This window comes from Coregonus lavaretus, assembly GCF_964263955.1.
Source record: "Coregonus lavaretus genome assembly, contig: HAP1_SCAFFOLD_1797, whole genome shotgun sequence".
Classification (NCBI taxonomy): Eukaryota; Metazoa; Chordata; class Actinopteri; order Salmoniformes; family Salmonidae; genus Coregonus; species Coregonus lavaretus.
The window spans coordinates 20364-36605 of NW_028158515.1; the positions used below are offsets into that span (position 1 = coordinate 20364).

At 41.6% G+C, this 16242-nt stretch overlaps 1 protein-coding gene across 1 annotated transcript; it reads right to left on the reverse strand.

The window, feature by feature from the left end:
• Window positions 1–1781: 1781 nt before the first annotated feature.
• On the reverse strand, window positions 1782–15139 carry LOC311123878 (syntaxin-10-like). Its single transcript, XM_084198098.1, has 9 exons — window positions 15074–15139; window positions 13904–13979; window positions 12369–12462; window positions 10181–10275; window positions 9971–10033; window positions 9736–9837; window positions 9419–9525; window positions 3600–3694; window positions 1782–2860 (listed from the first exon to the last, which is right to left on the reverse strand). The coding sequence occupies exons 1-9, from the start codon at window positions 15106–15108 to the stop codon at window positions 2784–2786; spliced, it is 744 nt and encodes a 247-aa protein (XP_084054224.1). The 5' UTR covers window positions 15109–15139; the 3' UTR covers window positions 1782–2783.
• Between the last annotated feature and the right edge of the window lie 1103 nt (window positions 15140–16242).

Here is a 16242-nt window from a genome sequence, read left to right on the forward strand (position 1 = left end):
CTTACAAGCCCTTAACCAACAATGCCATTTTAAGAAAATATAGCGCAAGTCTCAGGCAAGGGCTGGGATTCAATCAGATCAGCGGTAGATCCACGTAATAGCGCGCTTGATATTTAAAAGTAATTTCCAATTGAGCTGAAATTTGCAGCGTTCACCGTGAACGTGTTCTCTGTGACCTTTGTCTTCAAAATGCGCATAGCCGAAATGGGTCGATCGGATTGAATCCCGGCCAAGGTTACTCGTGTGGCTCACTGAACTACTTGTAAGTGGAAGAGAAGATACTTTTTAAAAGCATATATAATGATTTATTAAGAACAAGTGTTGATTTTCACCAAGAAACTACAATGAAGGCAAAACGTATTATAGCATTTAGGATAGGCTACATTCATGTACAAAAAGAACGGAGTGTCTACTTGACGTTTCAGGCAGTGCGGGATGATTATGCGTCAAAGCGTTTGAAGCTCAGTTGGTAGAGCATGGCGTTTGCAACGCCAGGGTTGTGGGTTCGATAAAATAATGTATGCGCTAACTGTAAGTCGCTCTGGATAAGAGCGTCTGCTAAATGACTAAAATGTAATGTAATGAAATGACTCTTATGTTCATTCATAGACAGGGTAACCGACAACACCAGCACATGTTTTTTTTGGTTAAGCGGCAAATAGAATTGATAGACTTTGGAAAACATTACATTTACATCATTTAGCAGACGCTCTTATCCAGAGCGACTTACAAATTGGTGCATTCAACTTATGATAGCCAGTGGGACAACCACTTTTATTTTTATAGGGGGGGTAGAAGGATTACCCCCCCCTCTCCGGCTAACATGGGATGTTACAAATGAGTAGCAACAGTAGAACTTGATATATCAAGAGATGAGTGAGGTCACGAATTCAATGAAACCAACCTTTCACTCATTTCTACTGCATCACTGGGCAACAAAAGGGGACAAAAACATAACGGTACATAAAGAGTACAGTTCAAAACTCCATTCTACAACATGGAAATGTTACCAGGTGTGCACTGCAAACAAACAAATGAGGAAGGCAGCCATTTTGTATGCTATTTACACAATCCATTTCCCACGAGGCATCAAGCAATAACAGAAGTTATGAGTGATAAGTCATTTCCATAGCATGAGAAACACTGATCATTGGCACTGGTTAAATAAATTGTGCTTCATTGAAGTGGATAAATTCTAGCTAACCTTTCCCTGGCCCTGTTCAAACACTTCTAATGCAACCTTGTTTGTGCACAATCACTGAGCTGACGAAGTTGGATAGGTGAAATTTAGGCTACTTTCCACTGCGTCCTTTGACCAACCAGATCATGTTAGATCAGTGGGTGATTTCCTCAAGGAAGGAAACAAGGAAAGATGCATTAAGAAGGAATTAGAACAGGGCCTATTGTACCATTCAATGCACCCTGAGACAGTTCATAATACATCTAAATGGAAGATCATTGGAGAATGTGATATAGAAGGAAACCAGTACAGATAGTTTTCAGTAGAACAGAGCTACAACCTTTCAAACTGATAACAGCATGGAAAAATACTTGAGTGATTCAATCGGTACACGGTAAGTACACAACCAATCGCAAATGAACAGATTAAACCAACCATCCCACACAAACGGGTACCATTGGGACAAAGGTGGCAGTGCCAACCCAAAAGACACCAGGCAGGGACACCAACTCTCACATAGAGAGATGTGTCTTGTCTTGAGGAATAAATACAATGCAAAAATATAGGCAAAATAAGACTACATCCCACAATTTCAAGCATGTAAAGCATTCAATTTATATTTATTTACACAATATTATAAAATGCACCTCAGGGTCATATTCATAAAGCGTCTCAGAGTAGGAGGCAAAACTGATCCTATATCAGCACTCCTCCAAAACTGTAAAAACGGGCCATCACATCACACAAGTCTGGTATCTAACATTATGAAATGTGGACATAACCATAAATGTCCACTAGGTGGCGAAAGAGCTTCAAATTAGCTCGCTGTGCTGCTAATGTCCTGCCCAGCAACCCAGAACTCCAACTGTTACTATGGTAAAGTTATCACAATAGGCTTGAACTTTCCCATATCCACAGATCTGTGATCAGATCTCTAGCCTCAAACCCTTACTTTATCCATAAGGGGAAACTACATAAAACGTGTCGAGGGGTAACTTCTACCTCCTATGATAAAGCTATTCCAATGGGCCAGACGATTTGGCTCAAGGTAGAAGTTTACCTAACAACTGATCTAGGATCTAGGGGATTTCACCAATCCTAAGTAGTGCACTATGTAGGGAATAGGGCTCTATTTGGGATGAAGCCCATAGATCATCTCATAGATGTATAAAAATAGATAAGGCAACATTGACATCACCCTCCCTTCCCTCTCAACCACCCCTCATTCCCATCCCAAACATTCCAAGTCTGTACCATCATTCACACACATCAAATAGACACCTTCGCTTTGCCTGAATATATAATGTCACCGTCATCTCACTGCTGTTCACTCCTCTGATATGGGTGGTGAGAGAGAGAGGTGGGAAAGAGGAGGAGGAAAACGGGGGGAGAGAGAGCGATAGAGAGAAAGAAGATCAAGTGATGAGTAACAGAAAGAAAATATAGATTTTTCAGAGACTGAATCCCCTCTATGACAAAGGAACGACGAGGGTTGGATTGGATTCCCCTTTTCCTTTATGGATTCCTCCATCCATCCATGTCATCATCCACGGGAAGGAGTGGGTGAGTGTGGAAGAGCTGTGTATAGAAGAGAGGTCCGTACTCAGAGGGTGAAGAAGAGGATGAGAACCACTATCATGATGACCACCAGCACTCCTATGGCACACCACTGTCTCCTACCTGACGGAGAGAACACACACACACACGTCAATATCACAAGAGAGTTTATAGGCTAGAGATGCTAATATGTACTTGTCTGCCATAGCCTGAGGGCAACTGAATAATAACATCTGCATAGTAAGCAGTAATTTACTTATTATTATTATTATTCTAAATTGTAGTGGTACGGGTAGTAGGGGTGATGTAATGATAGCAGTTTAATGGTGGTGGTGGTGGTGGTAGTAGTAGTAATGATGACGGTAGTTGTAGTACTGATGTAATGGTGAGGATGACAGTTAGTTAGTTATAGTTTCATTTTCCATGTTTAGCCTTTTATATTTATTAGATTTCTACTGTTACCATTTTATTGTTGTTATTTTCTTTATTTGTATTATTTACTACCATTTTATTATTATTATTATTAATTATAATATTTTTTTTACATTGTTGCTTTGGCAATATTGACACAATGTCTTTCATGCCAATAAAGCAGCTTGAATTTGAATTTTGACTAAGAGAAAGAGAGTGAGAGAGAGAGAGAGACAGAAACAGAGAGAGAGACAGAGACAGAGAGAGAGAGAGAGACAGAAAGAGAGGGAGAGAGGAAGAGAGAAAGGAAGAGAGAAAGGTAAAGATTGAGGTAAAGAGGGAGGGTGACTAGGTGTTGTATCTGTCGTCTGTGTGTGAGAGAGAGAAAACTGACAGAGTGTCCATGTGTGTGTATGGTGTGCGCCTGCATGAGTATGGTGTGTTAACTCACTGCTGGTCATGTGGGAGACTTTCTCCATCTTCTTGAGGACAGAGTCCATCCGAGAACCTGTCTGGTCCATCTCCTCTCCAAACTCTCCTAGCATACTGGAACATACAGGACAATATAGGTGTTAGGCACACACACACACACACACACACACACACACACACACACACACACATTTTAGTCATTTAGCAGACGCTCTTATCCAGAGTGACTTACAGGAGCAATTAGGGTTAAGTGCCTTGCTCAAGGGCACATCGATACATTTTTCACCTAGTCGGCTCAGGGATTTGAACCAGCAACCTTTTGGTTACTGACCCAACGCTCTTAACCACTAGGTTACCTGCTGCCCACACACACACACACTAAACTGTCCAAAACCCCCCTAGCATACTGGAACATACAGGATAATCACTCAAACAATGCACACACGTAAAGTACACACTCACTGAACCCTTCAAACACACACACATCTCAGCATAGGACGTATACTGCGAGATTACATGACAACATTGGAATTCACATGCACACGTTCAGTACACACAGAGGCTCCTTGAAGCCTTTAAAACACACACACACGCTAGAGCAAGGCAGTTAACCCCCAACAACAACTGCTCCCCGGGCGTCGATGACGTGGATGTCGATTAAAGGCAGCCCCTCGCACCTCTCTGATTCAGAGGGGTTGGGTTAAATGCGGAAGACACACACAGGAGCATATGAGGAGGCCATAACCAGTGGAAGAGGAGGGAGGGAGGCGTGGTCTCTTAAGGACATGTCATCTCTGTCACTGTAGCAGCAGATGGATAGGTTACAACCTCTATTCCCTTCCCATCACTCCCCTGGACCCTCACCACCAAATGTGTGTGTGTCTGTGTGTGTGTGTGTGTCTGTGTCAAAATCAAATCAAATCAAATGTATTGGTCACATACACATGGTTAGCAGATGTTATTGCGAGTGTAGCGAAATGCTTGTGCTTCTAGTTCCGACAGTGCAGTAATATCTAGCAAGTACTATCTAACAGTTCCACAACAAATATCTAATACACACCAATCTAAGTAAAGGAATGGAATAAGAATATATAAATATATGGATGAGCAATGTCATTTTCAGAGCGGCATAGGCTAAGATGCAATAGATAGTATAGAATACAGTATATACAGTTGAAGTCGGAAGTTTACATACACTTAGGTTGGAGTCATTAAAACTCGTTTTTCAACCACTCCACAAATTTCTTGTTAACAAACTGTAGATTTGGCAAGGCGGTTAGGACATCTACTTTGAGCATGACACAAGTAATTTTTCCGACAATTGTTTACAGACAGATTATTTCACTTATAATTCACTGTATCACAATTCCAGTGGGTCAGAAGTTTACATACACTAAGTTGACTGTGCCGTTAAACAGCTTGGAAGATTCCAGAAAATTATGTCATGGCTTTAGAAGCTTCTGATAGGCTAATTGACATAATTTGAGTCAATTGGAGGTGTACCTGTGGATGTATTTCAAGGACTACCTTCAAACTCAGTGCCTCTTTGCCTGACATCATGGGAAAATCTAAAGAAAGCAGCCAAGACCTCAGAAAATAAATTGTAGACCTCCACAAGTCTGGTTCATCCTTGTGAGCAATTTCCAAATTCCTGAAGGTACCACGTTCATCTGTACAAACAATAGTACACAAGTATAAACACCAAGGGACCACGCAGCCGTCATACCGCTCAGGAAGGTGACGCGTTCTGTCTCCTAGAGATGAACGTACTTTGGTGCGAAAAGTGCAAATCAATCCCAGAACAACAGCAAAGGACCTTGTGAAGATGCTGGAGGAAACAGGTACAAAAGTATCTATATCCACAGTAAAACGAGTCCTATATCGACATAACCTGAAAGGCTGCTCAGCAAGGAAGAAGCTACTGCTCCAAAACCGCCATAAAAAAGCCAGAGTACGGTTTGCAACTGCACACGGGGACAAAGATCGTACTTTTTGGAGAAATGTACTCTGGTCTGATGAAACAAAAATAGAACTGTTTGGCCATAATGACCATCGTTATGTTTGGAGGAAAAAGGGGTGGCTTGCAAGCCAAATAACACCATCCCATCCGTGAAGAACGGGGGTGGCAGCATCATGCTGTGGGGGTGCTTTGCTGCAGGAGGGACTGGTGCACTTCACAAAATAGATGGCATCATGAGGAAGGAAAATTATGTGGATATATTGAAGCAACATCTCAAGACATCAGTCAGGAAGTTAAAGCTTGGTCGCAAATGGGTCTTCCAAATGGACAATGACCCCATGCATACTTCCAAAGTTGTGCCAAAATGGCTTAAGGACAACAATGTCAAGGTATTGGAGTGGCCATCACAAAGCCCTGACCTCAATCCTATAGAAAATATGTGGGCAGAACTGAAAAAGCGTGTGCGAGCAAGGAGGCCTACAAACCTGACTCAGTTACACCAGCTCTGTCAGGAGGAATGGGCCAAAATTCACCCAACTTACTGTGGGAAGCTTGTGGAAGGCTACCCGAAACGTTTGACCCAAGTTAAACAATTTAAAGGCAATGCTACCAAATACTAATTGAGTGTATGTAAACTTCTGACCCACTGGGAATGTGATGAAAGAAATAAAAGCTGAAATAAATCATTCTCTCTACTATTATTCTGACATTTCACATTCTTAAATTAAAGTGGTGATCCTAACTGACCTAAGACAGGGAATGTTTACTAGGATTAAATGTCAGGTGCTATGAAAAAGTATTTGCCCCCTTTCTAATTTTCTCTACTTTTGCATATTTGTGATACTGAATGTTATCAGATCTTCAACCAAAACCTAATATTAGATAAAGGGAACATAAGTGAACAAATAACACAACAATTACATATTTATTTCATAAACAAAGTTATGCAACACTCAATTCCCCTGTGTGAAAAAGTAATTTCCCCCTTACACTCAATAACTGGTTGTGCCACCTTTAGCTGCAATGACTCCAACCAAATGCTTCCTGTAGTTGTTGATCAGTCTCTCACGTCGCTGTGGAGGAATTTTGGCCCACTCTTCCATGCAGAACTGCTTTAACTCAGTGACGTGTGGGTTTTCAAGCATGAACTGCTCGTTTCAAGTCCTGCCACAACATCTCAATTGGGATTAGGTCTGGACTTTGACTAGGCCATTCCAAAACTTCCAATTTGTTGCTTTTTAGCCATTTTCATGTAGACTTGATTGTGTGTTTTGGATCATTGTCTTGCTGCATGACCCAGCTGCGCTTCAGCTTCAGCTCACAGACGGATGCTCTGACATTCTCCTGTAGAATTCTCTGATACAGAGCACCACCATGCTTGACCTTTGGTATGATGTTCTTACTGTGGAATGCAGTGTTTGGTTTTCGCCAGGCATAATGGGACCCATCTCGTCCAAAAAGTTGACTCAAGTTTGTCAAAAAGCACCTGGATGATCCACATCGGCCACTATGCTTGTTGTAAATGATATTGCAAATGCCTTAGATGATAGAAAGCACTGTGCTGCGTTGTTTGTAGATTTGTCAAAAGCTTTTGACACTGTAGACCATGCTATCCTTTTGAGTAAGCTGTCATCTATAGGACTGGGCACTGATGCCTGTCGATGGTTTTATGACTATTTTAAAGATAGAACTCAGGCCGTCATGGTCGACGGGGTCAAGTCTGACCCCTTACAGTTACTTAAAGGGGTCCCTCAGGGTTCAATAATTGGCTCACTATTGTTCCCACTTTATATAAACAACATTGGTGATGATGTCAGATATTGTAAATTCCATTTATATGCAGATGACACAGTGATGTACTCTATTGCTCCAACAGCGGACCAAGCTTTAATGCAGTTGGAGTCTGATTTTAGGATACTACAGGGGTCTCTTTTACAGCTTAAACTTGTTTTAAACGCTAAGAAAACAAATGTCATGTTTTTTTCTAGGTCTAAACTCTCAATTAGAAACACTTTTGTAATCACTAGCTTGGATGGTACTCAAATCAAACAGGTCTCTGCATATAAATACTTAGGGGTATGGTTAGATGATAGGCTTTCTTTTAAAAAACATGTTACTGAATTGGGAAAAAAGCTCAAATTCAAGATAGGGTTCCTTTACAGAAACAGGGCTTGTCTGTCCTCCATAAATTGAAAACAAATTGTGCAGGCTACTTTTATGTCCGTTTTAGATTATGGTGATATTATCTATATGCATGCATCGGCAAACACATTAAAACCACTGGATGCTATTGCACTCAGGTTTATCACGGGTGATAGTTACAAAACTCATCACTGTTTCCTATATCAACATGTGGGTTGGGCCTCTCTATCTGTGAGGCGAGAGCAACATGCTCTCTTGTTTAGTTATAAAGCACTTCTTTTAAAACTACCTCCATATATATCATCATTAATTTCCACTAGATATACTAATTTTAAAACCAGATCACAGATGTGGATTACATTAGAGACTTATGTGGTCTCCACAGAGTTGGGTAGGACTGCCTTCAGTTCCTTTGCACCTTATTTATGGAACAAACTGCAGATCCAACTTAATGTGTTTTTGTTTTGTATGTTTTAAATGTTCTTGTCTGTATGTCTAAAACTGTACATGTCAACATGTTTACACAGGGCACAGCCGTAAAAGAGATCCAGGTCTCAGTCTGTTTTTTCCCTGTTAAAATAAAGATTTAAAAAAATCAAAATAGACTCTTGGAAGAACGTTCTATGGACAGATGATTCAAAAGTATAACTTTTTGGACGACATGGCCAGTAATGCCTGGCGAAAACCAAACACTGCATTCAACAGTAAGAACATCATACAAAAGGTCAAGCATGGTGGTGGTGGTGGTGTGATGGTTTGGGGATGCTTTGCTGCCTCAGGACCTGGACGACTTGCCTTAATAGAAGGAACCATGAATTCTGCTCTGTATCAGAGAATTCTACAGGAGAATGTCAGAGCATCCGTCTGTGAGCTGAAGCTGAAGCGCAGCTGGGTCATGCAGCAAGACAATGATCCAAAACACACAATCAAGTCTACATGAAAATTGCTAAAAAGCAACAAATTGGAAGTTTTGGAATGGTCTAGTCAAAGTCCAGACCTAATCCCAATTGAGATGTTGTGGCAGGACTTGAAATGAGCAGTTCATGCTTGAAAACCCACACGTCACTGAGTTAAAGCAGTTCTGCATGGAAGAGTGGGACAAAATTCCTCCACAGTGACGTGAGAGACTGATCAACAACTACAGGAAGCATTTGGTTGGAGTCATTGCAGCTAAAGGTGGCACAACCAGTTATTGAGTGTAAGGGGGAAATTACTTTTTCACACAGGGGAATTGGGTGTTGCATAACTTTGTTTATGAAATAAATATGTAATTGTTGTGTTATTTGTTCACTTATGTTCCCTTTATCTAATATTAGGTTTTGGTTGAAGATCTGATAACATTCAGTATCACAAATATGCAAAAGTAGAGACAATTAGAAAGGGGGCAAATACTTTTTCATAGCACTGTATTTGGCTAAGGTGTATGTAAACTTCCGACTTCAACTGTACATATGAGATGGGTAATGCAAGATATGTAAACATTATTATAGTGGCATTATTAAAGTGACTAGTGTTCCATTTATTAAAGTGCCCAGTGATTTTCAAGTCTGTATGTAGGCAGCAGCGCCTGTGTGTAATAACACTTTTTTGAGATTTTTTTTGAGAAGTTCTGAGCTAACAATGTAAGAAATAATACATTAAAAAAAACAAAATACTGCAAAGTTTCCTAAGGACTAGAAGCGAGGCAGCCCTCTCTGTCGGCGCCATTTTCAGTGTGTGTGTGTGGGTGTACTCACACAGCCTGCTGGTCTAGTTCATCTCCGATACGTCCTGACATGTCTTTCAGTACTCTGATGCTTCCTGTCACCAGCTCCAACTGCTCATCCTGGTCCTCCATTATCAACTGTGGAGAGAACACCCTCATCATCATCATCAGCCTAACCCTAGCCTCAACCCTAACCCCAACCGTAACTTCATGTCCACACCCCAGCTCAACCCTAACCCATCATCACATGAATCATCATCTTGGTCCTTCAATATCAACTAGACACACAGACAGAAACCTTCACGCTAACCCTCTTCCCTCCCTCATCTCTCTCTCCCTCCATCCTACCTGTTGTTGTTCCTGTTGATCCTGGATGTATCTGGAGTTAGCCGACACCAGGTGAGGCTCCAGACCATCAGACCTGTCCTGCTCCGACGCACCCAACAGAGCCTGAGAGAGAAAGAGAGAAACTGCTGTTAGAATGTGTGTGTGACAGAGTGAGTGTGTATCAAAATGAAGGTCAGAGAGAGAGAAGAGAGAGAAAGCGAGAGAGAGAGAGAGAGGTGTAGACAGGCAGACCAACCTGTCTGTTCTTCTTCTCTGCCTGGGCCACAACAGAGGGACTGGAGAGTTGCTCCTTCATCTCCTACACAGAACACACAGTGTTACCTATAGTAGTTACAAAAACAGATTACACACCGTAGATTTAATCCAATCAAATGTAGCTGCAGAAATCCCCTTCTCTTTTCAATTCTAGAGGTGATAGACAGGTAGTGATGTAACACCGTTTTACCTGTACGGCCTGCCGTGTCCGCTCCACAAAGTCTCTCCTCTCCTGCAGTTCATTCTCCACCAGACGGAACTTCCCCGGGTTGGACTCAACGATGCCTGGGAGTGGGTCAAGGCTCAACACACACATAGATCTCAGGGTTCTCCCCAGGAATTGTTAGGAATGTGGCGCTGCAGAGTACAGTCTGTGTTTTTTAACACCTGTAACTACACACTTAGGCACACACACTCACACCCCATTCACATCAGCTGTCCTGCTCCAGATATCATAGTCTAGGACTCAGTTGGTCTTTGGGCCAGTTTGGGTTTCTATACTCTCTCCCCCTCTATCTAGAAGGAAGGACAGACTATATCTCTCACACAGTCTTCTTTCGTTGTACATGTGGAAGTGTGTGTAATCTTTATGTTTATAAACCATAAGCCTATCTCTTCCCCTCTTTCTATGAGGAAGGACAGTTCCATTTCTCTACCCCACCTCCCTATCTTTCATTCCCTCCTCCTCTCTCATGGGCAATTCCGCTTTGACTCAGTTTTTTCACTTAAAAAATATGAATGCCAAAAAGTTTAACCAACCATACAACTCTATGCACAAGGACTACATTTAACATTTAACACAGAAACATTTACAAAAACTAATTTAATGGAAGAACTGTGCAGATGTAAACTTTGGTAACGGAATTACAGTAAAATCTCCCTCAGGTTTTTATGCGACCACGTTTTCCAAAAACTCTTAAATATCTGCTTCGAATTAAGAATCAAAGATGTCTGCAGAAAGAATGGGATGAGCTATGACATGGCACCATGAGTTAAAAAAAATATATTTTGGTTATTGAACTACAGTAAGTGAAGTGGATTTACACACGGTGACGGGATCTACGGTAACGGAATTACATCATCGGCCCCCTATACTACACAGAAGCGGCATAATTATGGATATGTCATTCTCCTCATGATTCACAAGTTTGGACATCACTGCGCAGCACAGCAAAGCAGAGTAGAGTTTAGTACAATGCAGTAAAGTACAATACAGTACAGTAGAGTTCAGTACAGTACAATATACTGTACTATATTCTACTTGTATTTTCTGTACTATTATATTGTATTGACTGTACTCTGTGCTTTACTCACTGTATTGTACTGTACTCTACTATACTGTACTATCCAAATTTGTGAAACATACTTCTATAATAGGTTCAGATTTGGTCCATCTGTGGACGTTGAAATCAAGGCCAGGCTGGACTGACCACTTAACAATTCAAAAACAAAATTGATATAAGTAAAAACATTATATCTAATTGGTAGGTCTAGCTTTACTTGTTACTTCTGTGAGCTTTCATTATCCTCCCTCCTCGTGAGGGAGAGAAATTTGAAAATATCTTAAAGATATGTGGGTTTTTGGTAACGGAATTACAAGGCACAAGGCAATATTCTTAAATGTACAGAAGGCAAAGAATTTGTCTGAAACTAAATATAAGTGTTGATATTAGTTGGCAGGGGTCTTTACATCAACATTATTGTGTTTTGATACCTTTTAAGACTTTATTTTATTTTATATATGCCTTCATTTCCCAAACTTCAGTCACCCAAGTCATAGACTTGCGGTACCGGAGCGCCACGTCTAGGTCCAAAAGGCTCCTTGACAGCTTCTACCCCCAAGCCATAAGACTGCTGAACAATTAATAAAATGGCCACCCGGACTATTTACATTGACCCCCCCTTTGTTTTTACACTGCTGCTACTCGCTGTTTATTATCTATGCATAGTCACTTTACCCCTACCTGTACAAATTACCTCGACTAACCTGTACCCCCGCACAGTGACTCGGTACTGGTACCCCCTGTATATAGCTTCATTATTGTTATTTTATTGTCATACTTTTAATTTGTATTTAATTTTTTACTTTTGTTTATTTTGTAAATATTTTCTTAACTCTATTTCTTTAACTGCATTGTTGGTTAAGGGCTTGTAAGTAAGCATTTCACGGTAAAGTCTACATCTGTTGTATTCGGCACGTGTGACAAATAAAATTGGATTTGATCCTATGAACTTCACATGTTGGTGCTCATGGGTCCTTTTCGATGGACATGCCCTCAACTATCATACTCTGTCATCTTTCATTCATTCCCTGGTTCTCTCTGTGTGTGTGGAAGTGTGTGTGTAATCGTTATTTTTATAAAGACATGAAAAGACACTGATGGTTTCACTCAGGTCCTCCAGGTCCCAGTCTATGGCTCTGAGACAGTTCCTCAGTTCATTGGTGCTCCAGTCCAGCTCATCTTTGCTCACCTGCACAACAAACAAAGAAACATTTCGGCATGTCAAACATGAGACCCAACACAGTGAAAAGTCAATGCTCACCTGTACATTACAGATAAAGTACAGTTACAGATAACTGTAAGAGTACATATCAGGCAAGGTAGGGACTGAACAGGCTACACTAGTAAGTCAGAGATTGATGATGACAAGCTGTTGTTATACATGCTGTGGCTGCACACATTCCAAGATGTTGTTATACATGCTGTGGCTGCACACATTCCAAGATGTTGTTATACATGCTGTGGCTGCACACATTCCAAGATGTTGTTATACATGCTGTGGCTGCACACATTCCAAGATGTTGTTATACATGCTATGGCTGCACACATTCCAAGCGGTTGTTATACATGCTGTGGCTGCACACATTCCAAGCGGTTGTTATACATGCTGTGGCTGCACACATTCCAAGCGGTTGTTATACAGGCTGTGGCTGCACACATTCCAAGTGGTTGTTATACATGCTGTGGCTGCACACATTCCAAGCTGTTATTATACATGCTGTGGATGCACACATTCCAAGCGGTTGTTATACATGCTGTGGCTGCACACATTCAAAGATGTTGTTATACATGCTGTGGCTGCACACATTCCAAGCGGTTGTTATACATGCTGTGGCTGTACACATTCCAAGCGGTTGTTATACATGCTGTGGCTGCACACATTCAAAGATGTTGTTATACATGCTGTGGCTGCACACATTCCAAGCTGTTGTTATACATGCTGTGGCTGCACACATTCAAAGATGTTGTTATACATGCTGTGGCTGCACACATTCAAAGATGTTGTTATACATGCTGTGGCTGCACACATTCCAAGCGGTTGTTATACATGCTGTGGCTGCACACATTCCAAGCGGTTGTTATACATGCTGTGGCTGCACACATTCCAAGCTGTTATTATACATGCTGTGGATGCACACATTCCAAGCGGTTGTTATACATGCTGTGGCTGCACACATTCAAAGATGTTGTTATACATGCTGTGGCTGCACACATTCCAAGCGGTTGTTATACATGCTGTGGCTGTACACATTCCAAGCGGTTGTTATACATGCTGTGGCTGCACACATTCAAAGATGTTGTTATACATGCTGTGGCTGCACACATTCCAAGCGGTTGTTATACATGCTGTGGCTGCACACATTCCAAGCGGTTGTTATACATGCTGTGGCTGCACACATTCCAAGATGTTGTTATACATGCTGTGGCTGCACACATTCCAAGCGGTTGTTATACATGCTGTGGCTGCACACATTCCAAGCGGTTGTTATACATGCTGTGGCTGCACACATTCAAAGATGTTGTTATACATGCTGTGGCTACACACATTCCAAGTGGTTGTTATACATGCTGTGGCTGCACACATTCCAGTAGCAATGCAGTTAAGAGGTGTGTGTCCAGTGTGTGTGTACCTGAGTGCCATCCTCCAGAAGCTCCTCCCAGCGTTCGTAAAGGCTCCTGGCACGAGACAACGCCTTCTGGACCTCCCTGAGACAACACACACACACACACCGGTTAGATCAGGGCTCTCCAACCCTTTTCCTGGAGAGCTACCCTTCTGTACATTTTCACTCGAATCCAAGTTGTAACTAACCTGATTAATCTTATAAACTAGCTAATTATTAGAATCAGGTGCGCTAGATTAGGCTTGGAATTAAAATTTACAGGATGGTAGCTCTACAGGAACAGGGTTGGAGAGCCCTGGTTTAGATACACATACATACATACATACATACATACATACATACATACATACATACATACATACACACACACACACACACTAGATACACATCATAAAAATACACATTACACACACATCACACACTTTCAACAATAACTTGAATGCATTTCCCTGACACACACACACTTTAAACAAGTCCTGGTTAAAGAGACAGTGAAAAATGCTACAATGTTATATTTAACGATGTTAGCTACAACAATGTCGCATTGAGAGTGATACTAAAATGTATCTATTCACTGATCCCAAGTTTAGCTATGTGGTTGATGATACAAATGTCACGAGCTGGCGAAGCTGCATGCCCTCTACTCCAGACACAAAACAACTCTCACACACACACACACACACACACACACACACACACACACACACACACACACACACACACGTGCCATCAAAGCTTCCAACACAGCATGTAGCTTACATTTCTAGGTAACGCGTTACGAGATTGCACGGAGAAGTAACGCCCTAACTTGACCCAAACAAATCTGTGTGGACACTCCGCACACCCCTGTCAATTTCACAACACTCCGTCAACTGCCCCGTTGCAATAGACCCAAACTGGCAACACAACTTTCAAGGAATCCTTCTTGACACGAAGACTAGATTTCAACGACACCCCAATGCGAAGTCGAGACCTTAATGCCAACATCAACCCGCACGTTGACTGCGAATCTAGCCTGAAGCATTAGCTAGCAAATTAGCTTGCCACGGACAGGGTGATAACTTCTAAACGCCGCGTTATCAAACGAAACTACCCCAACGGCATATACATCCAACTTGTCCTGTAAGTAAACGGTTGAAAAGTTGGTTGATAGTTTATTTAGAAACCCTTCCTTACCCCTTGACTACAAAGAACGGGTCTTCCAGCGACATGTTGGATACTTCAACTCCAGACCTTACGCATGCGCGCTGGGGCTCGAAGCACGACGCCAACACGACGCACGGAGCGCCTCTACGTATCTCTGCTATCATGTGGCCTGTCATTTAGTACGGTGTCAATGCTAGACAGTTAGGATTGTACAGATACGTTTTTGTTATGATACAACGGAGAGATGTAAACGCATATTATATATTTATTCAGAATAGAATAGTATGACTTCTTGGTTAAGTGTTCCTAAATCCAGGCATCCCCTGAATAAGGGATGCATGCCCTTTATACAGTTGCGTATATAAACCTGCTCCAAAAAGGGTAGTACAGTACTGTAGTATTTATAAATATTGAAGAACACAGCAAAATTAAATCAATAATCACAAGATCAGAGAAACATTATCTTGTCATTCATGCATGCCCTGCCCTATGGTAGTCAACCTCATCATATATAATTAACAAATGCTTTATAAGGAAACACATTCTTTCAGGAATAGTGGTATCCTAACACTAACATACTTTTATTTCATTTTAAGGCCCAGTGCAGTCAAAAACGTGATTTTCCTGTGTTTTATATATATTTCCACACTATGAGGTTGGAATAATACAGTGAAAATTGTGATAATGCCCTTTTAGAGTAAGAGCTGTTTGAAAAGACTGCCTGAAATTTCAGCCTGTTTTGGTTGGATGGAGTTTTGGCCTGCCTGGTGACATCACCAAATTAGTTAATAGACCAATAAGAAAGAGAGTTCCAAACCTCTCTGCCAATAACAGTTCTATATCGTGGAGCTCCGCCCCATATGGGAGCTCTGCTCCTATTAGTTTACCCAATGCCCTAAGGCAGCATCAGCCTGAGACAAAATTATGCACACACCTGCAGCCAATAGGAGTACAGGTGTCCCTATAAGAGGGGATGCCTCCCCTCAATCAGCCTCCCTTTATCTTCAGCGACTGGACTAGACTGAAGAAGCCAAGAAGAGACGAAGAGAAGACTCAGGACGAGAACGCCGTCGAATTTCCAGTCATCGACGTCGTCCTAAAATGAGCACACCAGGAGATTTTCCACCCCCAAAAGCTCTTTTCAGAGCTCAATGCAGATGCTCCTCCATGGCGGCCGGCGACTCCCACGACTTATGTTT